Genomic DNA, 19,317 nt, shown 5'->3' on the forward strand with positions numbered 1-19,317 from the left:
CCCCATCTTCTCTTTTCCAGGCCAACATCTGCCATTCCTGGGCTGCTCCTGGTGTGAATGGTTCTGAGGTCCTTCAGCTGCTGGAGATGGACATTGGCCTAAGGAGCCCTCTGGGCCCATCATCCCAAGACTGGGCAGAGACATCCTAGAACTGCTGTACCCTGAAAGTGGGGACAACGGGAGGGCAGGTGGCATCAGAGCTATGTGGGACTGGAAGCCCTTGTCTCCATCGTCACATTGTGTCACCGTGACTGTGTCCCACACTGCCAAGACGTGGCCTTTCTACCCAGAGCCAATCACCAAGAATGTGGGGCTATTTGTTCTGCAGTAACACTGACTGACACACCAGCAGTGTGTATATGCATAAATACCATGTAGATCACTTTCATAGATTTGCATCATATTTCTATTGCCATTTCAGGATGAAGCGGCTTGTCATTTTTTATTAGTAGCCCGCACTAAATCCAAGATTTCAGGTTGTTTTCCAGACAGCATTGAAAATATATTTAAAATAATATAAATCTTTTAGACGTGGTATCAAAAGAAAAGTCTAGCCAAATTCTTGTTTTACCAGATCACAGACGTCTTCAACTAACACAAGGGCTTTTTTTCTCCTCCATGTTCCCCTTTGCATCCCATCTAATCCTGCTTCTGTGCCAGGTCGAGAGAAAGAATAAAAATAGTGGGAGGTGAGAGTCTGGTCCGTCTCTCTTCCGGTCAGTCCGGTCAGGCTCCGGGAACCTGGTGGGTCTTCATGCTGTGAGCCCAGGGGCCTGGCATTCCCACACCTACACCCAGGTGAGCTGGAGGCCCCACTAACCGCTGGGGTCTGTGCACTCCTCGCCTCATGGGGGAATGGGGAGCCATTGTTTTGTGAAGGAGAAAATAACATTTTATTGAGCGCGCACACACCCTCAGCCTCCTGTGCCCACAGTTGCATCCTGAAGGACACACTCCCAGGAATGAAATGCAGTCGTGCTGAGCAGCCCCACGGGGCCCACACACCTCAGGCCACAGCTCTGCCCCACCATTCCCACTCCTGCAGGCACTGCCCTCGGATCTCCAGGGGCACCGTTTTCCTGAAATCGGGCTCCATGGGACAGGACTGCAGGGCGTGTTGAAAGAAACAAGCATAAGCCACTTGTTCTCTGTCACTGCTGGAGGGGAAGCAGCCACGGAGTCAGTGAGCCACTTCCCGGACTTGCTGGAAATCACAAAATGCTGAATTGCTCCATGGGTTATTATCATTATCACAGCATCTGCTGTGTCAGGAGAACCCCGAACTCCCCAAGGTGGTGCCCAGGGTGCCATCTACACACCTCCCACTCAGCACATCCATTCTCCTTCAGTAACAGCAAAGGATACACAAGGCAAGCAGGGGATGCTCAGTGCGGATTTTTCTAACAGGGCAGTAAGAAAAGACTTGCTACCTGAGATATTTCTGTAAGTCAGCGAGGCAAGCAGTTCCACATGTGGGTTGCATTATCCTCAGAGTTGAGCCTGGCTTTCTAACACACACTCACCGGGCGTCTGCAGGAGGCTGAGTTTAATAAAAACTGCAACTTCCACTAGTGCATGTAGGCAATAAAGCTCGAGCGTCTCAAGTGCTTAAGGACAGGCTAATTGCTGTATTCCTATGTCCCTAAATGAGGGTCGTCCCAAAAGACGAATGCATGGAGACGATCACCCTGCCAGCATCCACCTGGACCAGCCTGGGATGAAGATTTTGAAGCATCAACACACACATGTGTGGGGAGGTTCTGAAGCTACGCTCCAGAGGAATGCTTTGTGCAACTCAGGAGTTCCCCCGCATGGGCTCGGCCATGCCTGGCCATGGTCTCCAGTCCTAAATGGATTTATGCCCCATCCCTCCATGACACTCGCGTACGAGGAAAGCCCCTACCTGGACCCCACTGGTCTGAACCTAGAAGAGTTGCGTCAACGTGTTCGTGTTTACAGTTATGCCCTTAGATACAATTGAGGTCATTACAAAAAGCAGCTGGGTGAAGATTGCTTCTGCATTTGGGTTGAAATCACTGTCAAGGGCGGGGCTCATTTTGAGGGGGGCATGTCCCCAACTGAGGATCCAAGGAAAGATTTCTTTTTCAGAATATAATGCCATGAGGGAAAGCCCCTTAAGAGATTGCTGGCTCCCCTCTTTCTGATAAGGAATATGATGCAACCCAGTGGCTGCTACGAAGTTTAGAGCCAAATTCAAGGATAAGTCTTGGTAATGACCTGGCTGAGCTTACTAGGTCTGTTTCCTCCTCTTGTTTTTTTTTTGTTGCATTAACATCGCCATATATATTATTTGGTTTGTTTGTAGCAGCTTCCAAGCCTTTTTGGAAAGAGATGGAGTATAGCTAACTAATGCTAGATATTGCTAGCCCCATAACAAGTTGTGCTCCCTACGTCAGCAAGAGTCACCTGCATCTTCAGGTCTGGAGACGCCCCCACAGCACTGGTGGGCAGTCCCTGCTAATGAAAGTCTCTAAGACATTTGCAAATCCTAGAAATGTGGGGAGAAGGAATTCCTGTGAGCTTAATGCAAGAGATCTCTGATGTTCTGACTGAAAGGCAAACACCAACAAGTCTTGAGAATGGCGGGTTTGCCAACCCAATCCTGAGAAACGATGGGACGGACTGCAGTACTTTCTATAAGAAATGTTTTCTATAAGAGTGCACCCTCACCCCACCACCCTCCAGAATATTCATTTAAAAGGAAATCCCAGTTAGAAATTCGACATTGTCACTGATTAAAAAGAGAAAAACAATTTCTGGAAGATAATTAGCACCCTAAAGCAGAAGCATCTCAAAAAGGTGATTAAGGGGCCAGCCTGGTGGTGCAGTGATTAAGTGCACATGTTCCACTTTGGCAGCCCGGGGTTCACTGGTTCGGATCCCAGGTGTGGACATGGTACTCCTTGGCAAGCCATGCTGTGGTAGGCATCCCACATATAAAGTACAGGAAGATGGGCATGGATGTGAGCCAGTCTTCCTCAGCAAAAAGAGGAGGATTGGCAGCAGATGTTAGCTCAGGGCTAATCTTCCTCAAAAAAAAAAAAGAAAGAAAAGGTGATTAAAATATTGTGGCTTCCCTACTTTGCATGCCACCACCTAATAAGTAACCTATTGTCAACCATACCCATGAGCTGGGGAGGAGCTTAAAATTAATCCCACCCCAATTTAAGATTTTTCCCGGTAAATACATGAGGAGGCGAGAAAGACCGCATTCATCATGATGTTAAATTATCCTTCGTGTTCTGTTGGATAGCCAAGGATTCTAGTCCCGACTCTGCCCTTAGAAGTTCTGCGACCAGGGGAATGTCACTTTTCTTCCTGGCCTCATTTCCTTAACTTTGAAATCAGGGACAAGATTTAGATTATCTTAATGTCTCCTTTCAATCTGAGCCTGTTTGCATCCTCATGGAACCAACCATTCCTGGAATTGCCAGCCCACGCCTTCCTAAATGGAGTATTCAACCATGTCCACCAGGGGGCGCCTGATTCACTGCAAACAGTGGCAGGGGTTCAGGACAAACTGTGGACAGGTGGGGTGACCCCAGTTTTCCCACCCAGTCCTGGAAGGATTCCAGACATCCAAGGATGTGAGGTCCTCCTAGGGGTCAGGCTAGAAACGCACCATCTCCTCTATCAACCTGTTTTGCAATTTATTCACACCTCCGAGCAGCTGGTCTGGACATCTCTGTATTTCTGAAATGTCTGGCATTTGGTAGTTTGGGGCCAGCTGCCTACGTGGGAAACATCTTTTCAGTTCGTTCACTTACGATTCCAGCGGAAGCCAAGAAATTGAGAGCTGGGTGAAGTTGAAAAAAGTCTACATCTCTGCCCTTGATTCCCGGACGCTGAGAACTGGGCAGGGCCAGCATGACCACTATGATTCAGAGTGGTCAGGGAGAGTCCCGGGTGGTGGGAAGGGGCTGGGACAGAGGGGTGTGGAGGAGTGTGCTGGTACTATTCTCCCAGGATGTCCTTTCATGGAAGCTGTAGTCATCCACAGATAAAGCATGCTGTCTTAGCCACTGCTATCTGTTGCTGGGATCTCATGCCATGTAGGAATTCTCTGGGTGTATTACACTCAGACACCAGATTCCTCTGTGCCTCCAGTCAAGCTTCTTGGATTCTTCGGGGTGTTATGTCTAAGGCTTTTGCAGAACTTCCAAAGTGCTATGGAACATGTTTGTTACCGGTTGTGCGTCCCTCAAAAAGATGTGTTGAAATTTTAACCGTTGGTACCTGTGAATGTGACCTTATTTGGAAATAGGGTCATTGCAGATGTAATTAGTTAAGATGAGGTCATTAGGGCGGCCCCTAATCCAAAATGACTGATGTCCTCATAAATGGGGGAAATTTGGACATGGACACGCATGGAGGGAAGACAGTGTGAAGACACAGGAGAAGACAGCCATCCACAAGCCAAGGGGAGCGGCCTCAGAAGAAACCAACCCAGTTGACGCCTTGATTTCAGACTTCCAGCCTCCAGAACTGCAAGGCAACACATCTCTGTTGTCAAAGCCACTCAGCTTATGGCTCTGTGTTACGGCAGCCCCAGTAAACTAGCGCGCCCCTGTGGAGAAGACCTCCTCTCCCCACCATCTCCTGCTCCTGGGAGCCAGAGGATAGGCCGGAGGTGAGGAGGGGAAGGATAGGCAGGGGCAGAGGGTGGTGAGCCCGAGATGGCCTCTGGGAATTAAGAGGCATCAATTTGGTAGGAGTAAAGGATTCTTGAAAGGAGGCGGGAGACCACGTTGGGAAGCAGCGATGGAGGGACGCTTACCAGATGCCCTCAGGAATCTCCCGATCCTCTGCCCTAAGGACTGCGTTTGCCCCCAGTGCCCTCAACCAGAGAGGTATCTGCTTCCTAAAGAGCAGGTCCTCAGGTCCGGTGGGGTAATTACTCTGCTCTTCCGGAGCAGGTTGGGGCAGGTGGATGTGGAAAAGCCCTCCCCCTCTCTTCCTTCTCTTTTCAGCCTTTTCTTTTCAATTCCTTAAGCTTTTCTCCATCCAATCAGCACTTCAGGAAAGCCTGCCATGTGCAGACATAGTGCTGGCAGCTGGCCCACATGTCCCACCCTGACCAGGAAAGGATGTCAGGGCACCTTCTGAACCTCAGTGTGGCATCCACACGTCTGGCTGGTCAGTGGGTAAGAGCCTCTGGACCCCGAAGCTGGCCCTGGAGTAGCAGTTGCCCATGAGAACATGGATCTTCTTGGGCGCACAGCATTTGGTACAAATATTCTAATTTTATGTTGCTCTTCAAAGGAAAAGAGGGGACCCCTTCTCTTGGGAAATTCCAAGCCACTGAGGCAAAGAGTGAGCGGTGGCTCATCCCAGGAGTGCTCCAGGTGACACAGCCATCAGCAGCTCTCGTTGCGGATCTTGAGACTAGACACAATAAGTGACTGGGCAGGGCCCAGGGGGTCTGACCCCTGTTCCCCAAGTTGAGCAGGTGATGAGGGACAGAGAGGCCCCAGGGCTGGAGGGGAGGTCAGCCCGGAAGCAGAGTGCACTGTGCACAGAGCCAGGGAAGGGAGAGTCCAGGCCAGCAGTCAGGGCCTGGCCCACCGCTGTGCAGTACTGGGGAGCCCTGGCATGGGACCCGGGAGGAAAAGGGCGTCCAGGATCCGGTGAGGCGGGCAGCTGGGCTAGGAGAAGCCCACAGGAGGCTGCAGGCTGCAGGCTGTAGATCAGGAAGAAAACATGAGACCTAAGCAGAGGGGGAGCAACGGTGAGCAAGGCTGGGTCTTCCAGGGACAGACTGGGAAGCTTACCAGCATGGGAGCAGCTGCCCTGGGAGCACAAACTAGCATCTTGGCCTGGATGCTAGAGAAGAGCTGTGTCTCTGAAAACAAGAGAAAAGCCCAGGTTTTCAGAAGTGGCCTGGCAGAAAGAGCAGTTTGAGAAGCCAAGCTCCTGAATGTGGGCACGTACTCCTGTCTGAGGTCAGGACCCAGCTAGGACGGCAGGAGTGGGAGTGCGAAGGGGAATGGGGTGGGGGGCACGAAGCTGCAGAGGAAGGAGGGCTGGGGTGAAGCCTGGGTACGGCCAGCCCCACAGCCTTGCTTTGGCGAACCAAGCATTCCAGTGGTCTTTTGCAGTGTCCCCAAAGTGATCGCCACTCCATAGACTTCAGTGTCTTAACCCCAGCTCAGACTGCCTTCTCCACCTGGACAACAATCCTTTGGAAACCGTGGAGTTTAGAAAACACTCTTACTGCCTATGGATCTCGGATTGGAGAGCTGACCGGCAGTCAACCTCCAGCCGACACACGGCCAGCTTATTTGGTCTCCATCAGCGTTCTGGGAGAGAGGGACAAGAGTATGTGCTTGAGCAGCCGACTTCGAAACTGACCCACGTTGATGTTTGAGTTGCGAAAACCCATTACCAAGAAGGCTAATGTTTAGCTTTCTGCCGCCATTGATAAGAGCAGCGAGCTCAGGAGAGTCGAACCTTTTTCCCTTTCCTAAGCTAGAATAAAAATAGCTTCTTTTTCTCCATCTGCAGACAGACAAATTTGGCGCTTTATCCTTCAGTGAGTTTGATCAACTTGAAAATAGTTCATCTTTCCTTGTAATTCTAAATAAAAAAAAAAAGACCACGTTCTAACACTGAAGGGGAGCGTGTGTTGGCAGGAATCACCTGTGTTTTGCCCTGTCTCCCTGCTCCCTCTCCGACTTTCTGCCCACTATTCCATTTTGGAGGACTGCTGGCAGGCGTGACTCCTCAGGACTATAAATTCCATGGACTCGTGTCGCCATAGTCTGAGCAGACAGCGCCATAGGTGAGTAGATGAATGATCGATTCTTATTAAGTCCGAGTGCCAGAAACTTCTAAGAAAAATGGCCCCTTCTGCTTGTGGAATTGATTGTTGCTGGAATCGGGCAGCCAGGCCGACAGCAGCTATGCCACACCTTCCCCTCGGCCAGGCAGGCCGGCCCTCCATGATGATAAACAGGTGGAGGATCTGAGCCACCTGGACACTCGCCTCCTCCGTCAGATCACTCAAGCGAAGGAGCCCGCGTTGGTCTTGGTCACCTGGGTAATGCAGAAAAGGGTTGCGTGAGACAGAGACAAAATGAATGAGAGTGTTCTGGTGCGAATTATCTGAATAATAACTGCATCGGGGCTCTGGGTTGTTTTAAATTCTTTTCCCAAGAAGGGCAGAAGCCACGGGCAGGGGAGGTCTGGGAACCCGGCATCTTGGTCCCAGAGGACAACCCCCGGCGGGAGTCCGTGGGAGAAGAACTGCATGGTTATCTCAGGCTGTTGTTTGACCCTCCATCATGTCCTGTGTGGACAGAATGTTCTGGAAGAGTGAGAACACTCTTTCCTTCCCCAGCCCACTCTGCTGGGAGGCCTGCAGTTAGCCAGGCCCACCTGGCACTGGCAGGAGCCGTAAGACCGGGGCCTTCCTCGCTATCCTTCCCCACAGCGCTCGCTGCAGACGGTGCATGGCGGGCGGCGGGAGCACGGCACGATGTTCCTCAATTGAAACCAAACCCAAGGCAGATTCATGGGGTTGGGAAAATCAGTTTTTGTCCTAGAGGTGCCAGGGAAGGGGCTGACTTCCTGACCCACTTTGGAGAAAGTTCTAGGTTGGTTAGTGACGGGAGTGGGCCAGGGTGCTGGACACGAATGGCTGCAGGTCTCAGCACGTGTGCCTTGATGGCTGTGACTGCTGCGTGACCTTAGCCATGCAGAAAACATACCTGCTGGAACAAAACCCTGTGGGGAAGTGGGTGTAGGAAGGAAGGAAGGGGAGGCCTATCCTTCCTGGAGGCAACTTAGTGCCCCCCCCCCCCCCCCGCCCCCCGCAGGAGGTGTGGAGATGGCGGCCACGCAGGTTCTGAGGGATGGGGTGCAGGGCCAGCCTAGCACATCCCATCGAAAGAACGTTGTCCCGCTGGCCCTTGGCTCATCCACTCCCATCCCACACCGCCTTGGCACCACAGGGCAGATCTCACCTCCCACACACCTCCCACGCCGCCTGCCCACCCTGGCCCAGGCTGGCCCGGGGAGAGCGGAGGAACCCGTGTTGGACATAGACATCGCCTGGGAAGGAGGGCTGAGACAAGTCCCTGAGTCTCTCTCAATCTCAGCTTCTCCTGCACGATGGGGAACAGCAGTGCCGCTTACGGTACTGTAAACCAAATGCATGAGGCACGTACGAGTCCTGCTTAGAGTTGGGGACAGACAGAAGGCCTCCCTTCAAAGGCACAAGGGGGTCTTGGCTGCACTGCTCCTTTAGCTGGGGCCCCCAGGCTTATCCTTGGAAGGTGGAAGATGGCAGGGATAAATGAACTAGGAACATCCCCTCTCAGGCCAAATTCTACCCCTTTGCCTTGCTTCTGCAACAAATCCGCATATCCCTCTTGGCAGATGGGTATCTTGGGAAGGCCAGAGCAAAGGTGACCGACAGCCCACATTTTAAATTTTAAATTAAGCTTCAAATGTTAAAGCTCGCCAGCCCAAGAGCACCAGGAACACCCTTGCAGTCAGACGGAGAGGGTATCTTGGCTTAGAAGGAAGACCGCGCAGGCCACCACAAAACTTCTGAGGGGAGGAGTCAGGAAGAGTGTAATTACAGGAACCGGCAGAGACCCAGTGGCAGGCTCCGCACAGATGGGTCTCAGGACGGTCTGTCAGTTTGTAAATAGGCAAGTTGCCAGAGCAGCATCGTATCTTCAGAACGCACGAGTCCAAGCAGAGTTGCTGGGAGATTGGCAGGTCCGTGGGCTGGTTGAGAACACAGAGCTGAGCAAGCTTGGTTTGCCGCCTGGCATGGTTTGGTGAGGCTTCTAGTCTGAGAGTCACAGCACAGCTCTGCGAGTCATGGCCTCTCTTTCAATTTTCTCTCCTCTTGCAGCCTAGTTGCCCATGGGTTCATTTTTCACTCTATCACACATAATTTTCAAAATGTTGCCACATTAAAATTATAGTGCCTTTTTCCCCCCTTTCTCCCTCCCCCCACCTTCTTCCCCTCTGGTAACCACTAATCTGTTCTCCTTATCTATGTGTTTGTCTGTCTTCCACATATGAGTGAACTCATATGATGTTTGTCTTTCTCTGCCTGATTTGTTTCGATTAGCATAATATCCTCAAGGTCCATCCATATTGTCGCAGATGGCAATATTTCACCTTTTTTATGGCTGAGTAGTGTTCCCTTGTATATATATACCACATCTTCTTTATCCATTCCTCCGTTGATGGGCAGGCACTTGGGTTGCTTCCATGTCTTGGCTATTGTGAACAATGCTGTGATGTACATAGCGATGCATAAATCTTTTTGAATTACTGATTTCATGTTCTTTGGATAAATACCCAGTAGTGGGATAGCTGGATCATATGGTATTTCTATTGTTAGCTTTTTGAGGAATCTCCATACTGTTTTACATAGTGGTTGCGTCAGTTTGCGTTCCCACTAACAGCGTACAAGGGTGCCCTTTTCTCCACATCTTCTCCTACACGTGTGATTTCTTGTCTTGTTCATTATAGCCATTCTGATGGGTGTGAGGTGATATCTCATTGTAGTTTTGATTTGCATTTCCCTGATAGTTAATGATGTTGAACATCTTTTCATGTGCCTCTTGGCCATCTTCTTTGGAAAATTATTCATATGCTCTGCCCATATTTTTTGATCGGGTTGTTCATTTTTTTGTTGTTGAGTGTATGAATTCTCATATATTTTGGAAATTAACCCCTTGTCAAATACATGATTTGTAAATATTTTCTCCCAGTTGATGAGTTGTCCTCATTTTGTCAACGGTTTCCTTTGCTTTGCGGAAGGTTTTATTTATTTTTTCTTTTGATTCCCTTGTCTGAGTAGACATGGTATTCAAAAAGATACTAAGACTGATGTCAAAGAGTGTACTGTCTATGTTTTCTTCTAGAATTTTTGTGGTTTCAGGTCTTACATTCAAGTCCTTAATCCATTTTGAGTTAATTTTTGTGTACGGTGTAAGAAAGTGGTCAACTTTCATTTTTTTTGCATGTGGCTCTTGGGTTATCCTAACACCGTTTACTGAAGAGACTTTGCTTTCTCCATTGCATATTCTTGGCTCCTTTGTTGAAGATTAGCTATCCATAGATGTGTGGGTTTATTTCTTGGCTCTCAATTCTGTTCCATTGAGTTGTGTGTCTGTCTTTCTGTCAGTACCATGCTGTTTTGATCACTACAGCTTTGCCTTTTCTTGATGATTTATCAACTTTAGACCAAAAATCTTATAATTTATAGCTATGAAAATGAGTCATTTAGCTTATCTATAACACCCCAACACCTCCACCCTCTCCCAATTTTTGTTAGTTTTATTTTATTTTATTTTTAGTTCTTCTAATGATTATATTTATAACTCTAAACCAGTAGTTCTCAACTGGGGGAAATCTTTCTGGGTGTGTGTGGAGGAGGGCATTTGGCAATGCCTGGAGACATTTTTTGGTTGTCACAATTTTAGGGGTGTTATTGATGTCTAGTGAGTAGAGGCTGGGACAGACCCCACAACAGAGAATTGTCCAGCCTGAATCCTAACAATGCCAAGTTGAGAAACAACACATTAAAATCTCTTGATCTATTAACTTGAGACAATATTGGACTTTGCATCATCTGTGCTGAAGAAATGTGGCCTCTCTACTTCATTCCATCTCTTCCCTCTCTTTCAGCCAAGTTTTCTCATCCACATTCTACTTAGAACAATAACTGAGAGTGTGGTTTAAAGGTTGGTCCTAAAATCCAAAACTCAATGAATAGTGTGTCTAACACCATGATTATGTAAATATTGATCTGAACCATGTGATGTGACTTAATCCTTGGAGAAGGACGCGTGATCCTTTGCCACCAACATGAGCCCCTCCACGGAGACAGGGCCACATGTCAGGGTCAACTGGATTCTCTTCTTACACCTCATCCTTAGCTCCAGTCATATCCCCACTTAGATTTGCTTTACATTTGAACCATGACATCTTTGCATAGTTTCTTGGTTTTGATGATGTTTTAAACTGTGTTTTTAAACGTTTGTTCACAAAAGAAGTATATTCCTTCACCCCATCATAAGATCATCCAACTTTCTTAATCATACCATTTGTTAAGAGAATCTAGTTTCCCCTTAGAGCTGTATTCCCTGAAGCCTGTTCTTCTTGGCCTAATTTGAGATGCTTGCTTCCTCGATCCTCTGAGTGGCTCTCATCCTGGAACATCTTTGCCATTTTCTCCTGGTTTAGAGTCACTGCAGTCTTGCCTTCACTTCATTGGATCTTTTAGAGCTTCACAAGGTGATACCTCCTCATGGTTAAGTGCCAGACTGGAGCCAAGTCTCGGTGCAACTCCCAGGGCCACCACATAGTAGCTGCATGACCCTGGACAAGTTAACTAATCTTTCTATGCCTCAGTTTCCTTGTGTATAAAATGAGGATTATGATGATTAACGTAACCTAACTCAGGGTAGTTGTGAGGATGAAATTAGTTCTTGTGTACTGTTTAAAATAGTACCTGGCATTTAGAAAGCCCCAATAAGTGCTGGTTATTATTGTCATTAGTTTTCTGGAGCATATCCTTAAGTAATTTTTCCAAACAGAGTATGCAGAAGGTAAAACTTTCTGAGTCTCTTCATGTATGAAATGTCTTTATTTTGCCTTCTCGTTTGATGGACAAGTTGCTAGAAATAAAGTTCTATGTTTAAAATCACTTTCCTTCGGATCCTTAAAGGCATCACCCCACTGTTTTCTAATATTCAGTGTTGCTCACGAGAAATCTACTGCAAATCTGATTCTTGTCTCTTCGTACGTGTCTGTTCTTTGTATTTGTGAGTTTTTAGGGTCTTCTCTTTATGTCTGGTGCTCAGAAATTTCACAAGGATGCATCTAGTTGCAAAACTTGACCTATCCAACTTACCCACCGTTTAGTTGCGCCTGTGTTTCTCTTCAGCTCTGATTGAGTTTTTAAGCTCTGGTAATTCCCCTCTTTTTTTTTTTCTGACAATTTCCTCCTTTCAGTTTTTCTCTTTTGCATTTTTGGAATTGCCATCTGATAAACTGCTGGACTTACGGAATTGATTCTCCCTGTCGCCTACATTTTCTTATTTTCCGTATTTTTATTCTGGAGGATTACCTTTACTTTGTCTTCCAGGCCTTTTATCAGAAGTTTTATTTATTTACTTATTTTTATTTCTTTTTTTTCAGGGAAGGATTTGCCCCCAAACTAACACTTGTTGCCAATCTTCCTCTTTTTTTTTTTCTCCCCAAAACCCCAGTGCATGGTTATACAGCTGGTTGTAAGTCCTTCTAGTTCTTCTCTGTGAGCCGTCACCACAGCATGGCTACTGACAGACGAATGGCATGGTTCTGCGACCAGGAAATGAACCCAGGCTGCTGAAGCGATGAGAACACCAAACTTTAACCACTCGACCATCAGGGCTGGCTCTCAGAGGTTTTATTTTGATAATAATGTTTTGAAGTTTCAAGAACTCTTCCTTATTCTCTAAGTGCTCCTTTTTCAGAGCAACTGTTCTCATCTTATGGATACAATAGCTTCTAAAATTTTTCTAAGATACTTCTTAGAGGTTTGGGTAAGAATTTTGTGTTGAGTTCTTATCTCTTGCTAATTTATCCATGCTTTATCAGACATCAATTATTCTGTTTGTCCTCTTGGTCCTCCTGTTTGGGGTTATTTTTCCTTTTAATGTATGGTGATCCTTGGTTGCTACTCATATTTATACACCAAAGACAGGACTGATCGGCACAGGCACCTAGTTTTTTCTGTTATTGTGTAGCTCAACCAGCTGGTTGGATGAGCTCATTGGCGATTGAGAAGCGTTTGTTCTCTATCATCTCGCCTTCTCCTCCTCTCCCCTTCTACCCACAAAGACCACTCTCTCTTCCCCTTTACAAGGACTCTTTCCCCAGGCAATTAGCCCGACCAACAACTCCAACAAGTGCACAACTACAGTGTGAGCCAGTCTACAATATCTCTGCAGGGGGATTGGCAGCATTGGAACAGACCCCTAAGGACACTGCCTTGGTGCCAGGTTATTGCATTTCCCAGGCGCCTAGTAGATACCTGTTGCCTGTCTGAAGTGTGTAGCAGCATTTTGTGAACAGGGTGTTAGAAACCCTGAAATTAATACGCCCAAGCAGCCTGTACAGGCTGCTGGTGTCTGCTTATATAATCCATCTGGATATGTGACAATATAACTGACCAGGCTAAGGAGTTCATTTCACATTGTGGCCCCTGGTGAACTGCCATGGCACAGTCACTCACAGACCTCAAAGCGGATCCCGGGTGTTGAGACTTAAGGCACTGGCATGGAATTTAACAATATTCCATAGTCCTAGATTCATGCCTGAAGCAGAAATGCGATCTCCATTTTCTTTTTTCTGCTTTTTGTATATAATGGGATCTTGGCAAACTGAGGGCTGGAGATGGATAGAACCATTCCTGGAAACCAGAGAACTGTTTCCAGCAGCCAACACATTCCTGTGATTAACATGCAAGATCGCTAGGTAGGTTTTCCACGCTCAGGAGTCTGCAGTGGGGACTGTGTGCGGGTCGTTTATGATCAGCTAACCAGTTTACTAGCAACTTTAATGTGGAATTACATTACTGCTGAACCGTGAGGAGCAAGAGAAAGCACGCTGCTCAAGAGGGATTTCCCAAGGAAAGAGTAAAAATATCAATTGGTTTCAGTGTAAAACCAGAATGTTTTGAACTCTGTTCAGCTAAGAAATTCATAGTTGCTCTGTGTGCCGTGTCCAGGTTGACCAGTTCTCCAGCTAAACTGGGAACACCCGAGAGTGAACCAGCAGTCAGAGCTGTGTCCGTGCCTTACTTAGTTCTTTGTTTTGATTAAAAATACAAATACCTGTATTCTACTCCCAACTCCTTTATTGATTAATTCGTGGGTTCTATTTGACCACTATTGATAAGTTCTCCCATTCTTTTTTTTAAAAAAATAGATTCAGTTTAATTATTCTGGGTTAACTACATTTGGCTCTCAGTTTCTCCTAGAAATTGGAGGTTGGAGAATCCCCTTGCTGCTCTTAGTGAGCGACTGTATTCGTTTCCCAGAGCTTCCGTAACAAGGTGACACAAGCTGGGTGGCTTAAAAACAGAAATTTGTCCTCTCATAGTTCTGGAGGTTAGAGGCCCAAAATTAAGGTGTCAGCAGGCTTGCTTCCTTCATGGGGGCTCAGAGAGAGAATCTGCCCCATGACTCTCTCCCACTTCTGGTGGTTGCTGGCAACCCTGAGCTCCTTGGCTTGCAATTGCATAACACCAATCTCTGTCCCTGTTGTCACATGACTGTCTTCCCTCCAGGTGTCTGTGCCTTCACACAGTGTCTGCCTGTGTGTCTCTGTGCCTATCCTCCTCTTCTTATAATGTACATCTTAAATACATCTGCAAAGACCCTTGTTCCATATAAGGTCACATTCACAGGTACCAGGCGTTAGGACTTGACCATCTCTCTTTGGTGGGACACAGCCCACAACTACCTACCAAATCCCACAGACATTAGTCCGGTTATAGTGCAGGAAGCGGGGATCCAGGGCTATCAGACAAAAAATCCTACACCCTCATTCCAAGTTCTCAGCCCATGACTAGGACACTATTTCTAACAATAACATCAAATGACTCTAAGGGTTGGTTATGTTGAAATATGCCCAAGACCCTCTAACCCTGAGACTCAGAGAGCCCCAGGAATCGAAGCTCTCAGTCCTGGTCCCCAAAGCAGGCCATCTTATTGGCCACTAGGATGTGTGGAGACCTGCTGTGATGGTCTCCTTGCCACAGAGCCAGCACGCGCAGCCTTCCTGCTTGCAAAGCCATCCATGGCATATCACGCAGTTTCGAGCATCTAACAAAGGGCAGGATGTGGCTTTGCATGGTAGTTTGAAATGATCAAGAAAATATATATTTACCAAAATATGAGCTGAAATAGGATGTCCGGATGCTGAGTGTCAATGTACACTGGATCAGCATTTAACAACCGGGGTAACAGGCCATCAGTTTCACAGGGCTAATTTGAATAATGTCTCCAACTGCACAGGCGATGCAGGAAAAAGTGGCGCACCGATTGGCTTATAGGGAAACACAGAAATGAAGGGGGAAAGGAGAAACCAGCCCCAGGGAAAAAAAGAGAAAAGGCGAAGAGGAAAAATAAATGTACAAGTGTACCTCTTAAGCCCCGCAAATCTGTAGGGATTTGTAGCTCAGGAAAACCCTACAGTGAAACACAAATCAGAAAGTGACCAAGAGCCATAATCCACATTCCTAAATAAGTTGTCTTTTCCGGTCATGAAAAAAGAAGAAGACTGTAAATATACAATATCGCTCTCCATAGTTGCAGCTTCTTTCATTTCTTTCTTAAAATATTACAAAGCAAACAAATCCTGCATTCTAATCCATTATAAACCAGTTCCGTATCTAATCAAGTTGAAGCCAAAGCCATATGGACTGTGCAAACATAAAAAAAAAAAAGTCATTCTAAGATAAGCAAAACAGGAAATTGGAGGTTGACGATGATGAAACTGATATCCGAATGGTAATCTGAGCCGTAAAGTCACTAAACCCTTCCTGCGCCATAAACAGAGCTTCTTGGGATGTGTTTCATTTTCCTTCCCTGGAGATCTGGCCGTAGGTTGCACGAGTTAGTGCAAATCTTCCTCCCTCTCCTTCTTACCCCTGTGTCGGCAAACTGCACGGGCTGCAGGATCTGAGCGCACCAGGCGTCCCCATCTGCTCCCGCTGAGCTCTGGGTGGTCCACACTTCAGCCGAAGCTGCCGCCAAGGGAAAGGGCAGATGGATCCACCTTGTCTTCCCAGAGTCTGCGGCCGAAGCCCGTCTGCCCGTCTAGACGAGGGTTCTCGACCTCGGCGCTTGTCACACTTGGCCCCAATCCGTCTTTGTTGGGGAGGGGCTGTCCTGTGCCTTGTAGGATGTTAGCCGCACCCCTGAGCTCTACCCACTAGATGCCAGTAGCACCCTCTTCAGCCGTGACCATCAAAAACGTCTCCAGACATTGCTGAAATTCCCTGGGATGGGAAGGCAAATTGCCCGTAGCTAGGAACCGCTTATTTAGAAGGAATCCTTGCTGGAAAGAGCTCAAACCACGCATTTTTAGAGAGTGTTATTTCATTAATCTTCACAGAGGGAATTAGTGATGATGCTTTGGACTTGAACGTCCCCTTCTCCATAAGGGCGCCCCTGACCACTCTGTTTACCCTCACCTGCTATTTCCATTACTTATTGACCATGGTTATCGTTTCATGTTCTTTCTCTCCTGCTAGAAGAGACGCAATTCCGGGCACATAGTGGATGCTCAAAAAACAATTGGTTCACAAATGAATGGGTGGACACCAAATTCCACGTGGCGTAAACAATGAAGAGACACGTTCTCCAGGGAACCAGGGTGCTGGGGGAGGCAGCCCCAGCGTTCACCAACTCAGCCGGGCCACAGCCACTGGCTCCAGGTCACCTCCTGCTCTGCTTCTCACCCCGAGGCACCAGTGCCCAGCGGGAGGGGAGATGCGGTCTCCTCCCCATCTCTTCAAAAGCCAGGAAGTGGGGCGGCCCCGTGGCTGAGTCATTAAGCTCCCATGCTGCCGTTCCGTGGGTTTTGCTGGTTCGCATCCTGGGCACAGACCTAGCACCGCTCTTCAAGCCATGCTGAGGCTGCATCCCACGTGCCACAACTAGAAGGACCCATAACTAGAATATATAACTATGTACTGGGGGCTTTGGGGAGAAGAAGAAGAAAAAAAAAAAAAAAAGATTGGCAACAGATATTAGCTCAGGGGCCAATCTTTAAGAAAAAGAAAAGCCAGGAAGCTTTCCCACAGCCCCTGGGAGATGCCCTCTCCGCCCCGCCTATATCTCGTTGACCAAACCCCAATGGGCGCAGACAAATCTGGTTTACTCCTCAGGTGCAGGTGGCATGCTTTCCCCAAAGAGTGGAGACCTGAGCAAAAGCACAGATGTGACAACGAGGAGGAAGAGGGCGGGTCACCAAGCAAGATCAAGCTCACCTCCCGGGCAGAAAGGATCAGGGCCTGCGCAGGTCGTGCAGCCAACAGAGTTTTGTCCTGAGCAGCCTGTGTCCCTCTCTGGGCCCTGCCCCTCTGGCTGCCCTTTCATCTTAGTGCCCATCCATGTACTCTTCCACAGGGCCGGGGGGCCAGTGGTCACTAACCCTGACCCTCAAGTAGCAATGACTCATGGTGTTACCTTTCTCTGGGGACATCAGGACTTTCCTGGGAGCCTGAATGTCTTAAAAGTCTTTCATATCCAAAGGAATTAATTTCTAATGGCCAAACATCGGATTAGTGAGTACAATACATAAGGACAAGAGAATTCTCTGGGTGTCCCTCAAAGCACCCCTTGAAGGCCCAGCCTCCTCTACCCCTTCATTAAGTTGGTGCAGAATCCCTGCTCTCTGTGGTCAAGTTCTCTGATGCCTCTCCGGGCCCCATCACTGCCTTCTTCCCACAGCACCCCAATGCCTGGCCCACAGGAGGCACCCAAGATCTTTCAAGGGAATGGACCAACTCCCTTTTCTGGAGTCAAAGTTTTCTAGTGCAGTATATCATAAGACATGAGAAGTTAGTTTTTCCTGCTGTTTCTAGGATGTGCGGTACCTTGCTAGAACCCTCTGCCCTATGGCTGGTAGGAGACAGGATCTGAAACCTTGGAATAATCCAGATCCCTATCACCAAGGCCCCTTCCATCCGTGTAGAAGGGCAGCGGTGTCCACGAGGAGGCTGACAACTTGAATCCTTGTCCTGGGAGCTATCTAGTCCCCTTCCCCAGGCACCCAGACCAACTGGAGAAGGTGCTCTTGCCAGAAGATGTGGACAGTGACAGAGCCTTGGCTGAGGACTGGTGAAGGCCCATCAACACAGAGCAAGCAGGCCTGCATTGTTCCAGCTGAGAAAGCACCCCAGGCTTCTGGCAGATGCTGGGCCCAAGCAGTGTAGTAAGACAGCTTCCAGTGGAAGCTAACTTTTCCCACAAAGTTAGCTTCCTAACTACCTGAGCGTACTAATCAGGGTTCTCCAGAGAAATGGAACCAATAGGATGAGTGTGTCTATGTGTGTGTCTAGGTGTGTGGCTATATATACACAGAGAGAGAGAGAGAGATTATAAGGAGTTGGCTCAGCCAATTATGGAGGCTGAGAAGTCCCATGATCTACACTTGGCAACCTGGAGACCCAGGAGAGCCAATGGTGTGAGTTCCAGTCCGAAAGCTGGCAGGCTCAAGACCCAAGAAGAGCCTCCATTTCCTTCAAGTCCAAAGGCAGGAAAAGACCCAGCTCAAGACGGTCAGGCAGGAGGAGGTCCCTCTTATTCGTGGGAGGCTCAGCCTTTTTGTTCTACTCAGCCCTTCAACTGATTGGATGAGGCCCACCCACATTAGGGAGAGCCATCTGCTTTACTCAGTCTACCTATTAAAATGTTAATGTCACTCAAAAACACCCTCAAACACCCAGAATAATGTTTGACCAAATAAATATCTGGGTGCCACATGGCCCAGTCAAGTCCACATATAAAATTAACCATCATACTCCGTGACCTCGGGCAAGGCAGCCTCAGTCTATTCATCTATAAAGTGGGGATAATGACACTCACTTCAGGGGCTGTTGGGGATTAAATGAGATGGTAGGCATGTAGTACCTGGCATCTGATAGGCATGCAGCAAACACTCTTTCCCTGTCCTGCCCTGCCCTGTTTTCTCCCAATAGGGCATCCACAGCATCTCCTCTGATGGAGCTCTCTGCTGTGTGGACCCCTTGGGCCCAGGCCTACACTGCTCTGCAGCTGACCTGAGGGCCTGATCTTAGCAGCTTCTCCTGTTTTTCCTTGAGGCCTGGGTTCATGGTAACAGTCCCAACATGCCACCTTGGCTGCCCAGCTTGTGAGGTCAGGCCACCCAACCTCTGGCCAGCACCCTGGGCTCATGTGCAGCTGGACATAAAGTGGAGCTCCTTCTGCCACCCTGGGACATCCAAAGGTGCCTGCCTTTCCTGGTCCAGGTACTTCTTGTCCTTCTGTAAGCATCTCCATCTGAGGGAAAGTCTGGTATCAATCTGGTAAACTCTGTATGTCATGCATACGTGTTCTTTCTAGACCATGTCGGCTCTTGTCCTAGTGCACGTCTTCTCTGTCTGTGGGATAAAGCTAAGCCCTTGTGACTTTACACTGCAGAGGTTTATGCGTTCCGGGTGGCTTGGGCAGCTCGGCTCCACACGGTCACTCAGGAACCCAGGTTCCTTGTCATGTGTCCTCGCTCATCCTCTCTGGCTTTCTCATT

At 48.2% G+C, this 19,317-nt stretch overlaps 1 protein-coding gene across 1 annotated transcript in view; it reads right to left on the reverse strand.

Annotated features, from left to right (window-relative positions):
* Positions 1–6,995: 6,995 nt before the first annotated feature.
* The window catches only part of LOC124231544 (translation initiation factor IF-2-like), a 61,027-nt gene continuing 48,705 nt past the window's right edge, over positions 6,996–19,317 (reverse strand). The window contains exon 4 of the mRNA XM_046648337.1: positions 6,996–7,056. Within this exon, the coding sequence (XP_046504293.1) occupies positions 7,053–7,056 (4 nt within the window). The 3' untranslated portion in view covers positions 6,996–7,052. The remainder of the gene's footprint in view (positions 7,057–19,317) is intronic.

This window comes from Equus quagga, chromosome 21 (genome assembly GCF_021613505.1).
Source record: "Equus quagga isolate Etosha38 chromosome 21, UCLA_HA_Equagga_1.0, whole genome shotgun sequence".
In the NCBI taxonomy this organism is placed as follows: domain Eukaryota; kingdom Metazoa; phylum Chordata; class Mammalia; order Perissodactyla; family Equidae; genus Equus; species Equus quagga.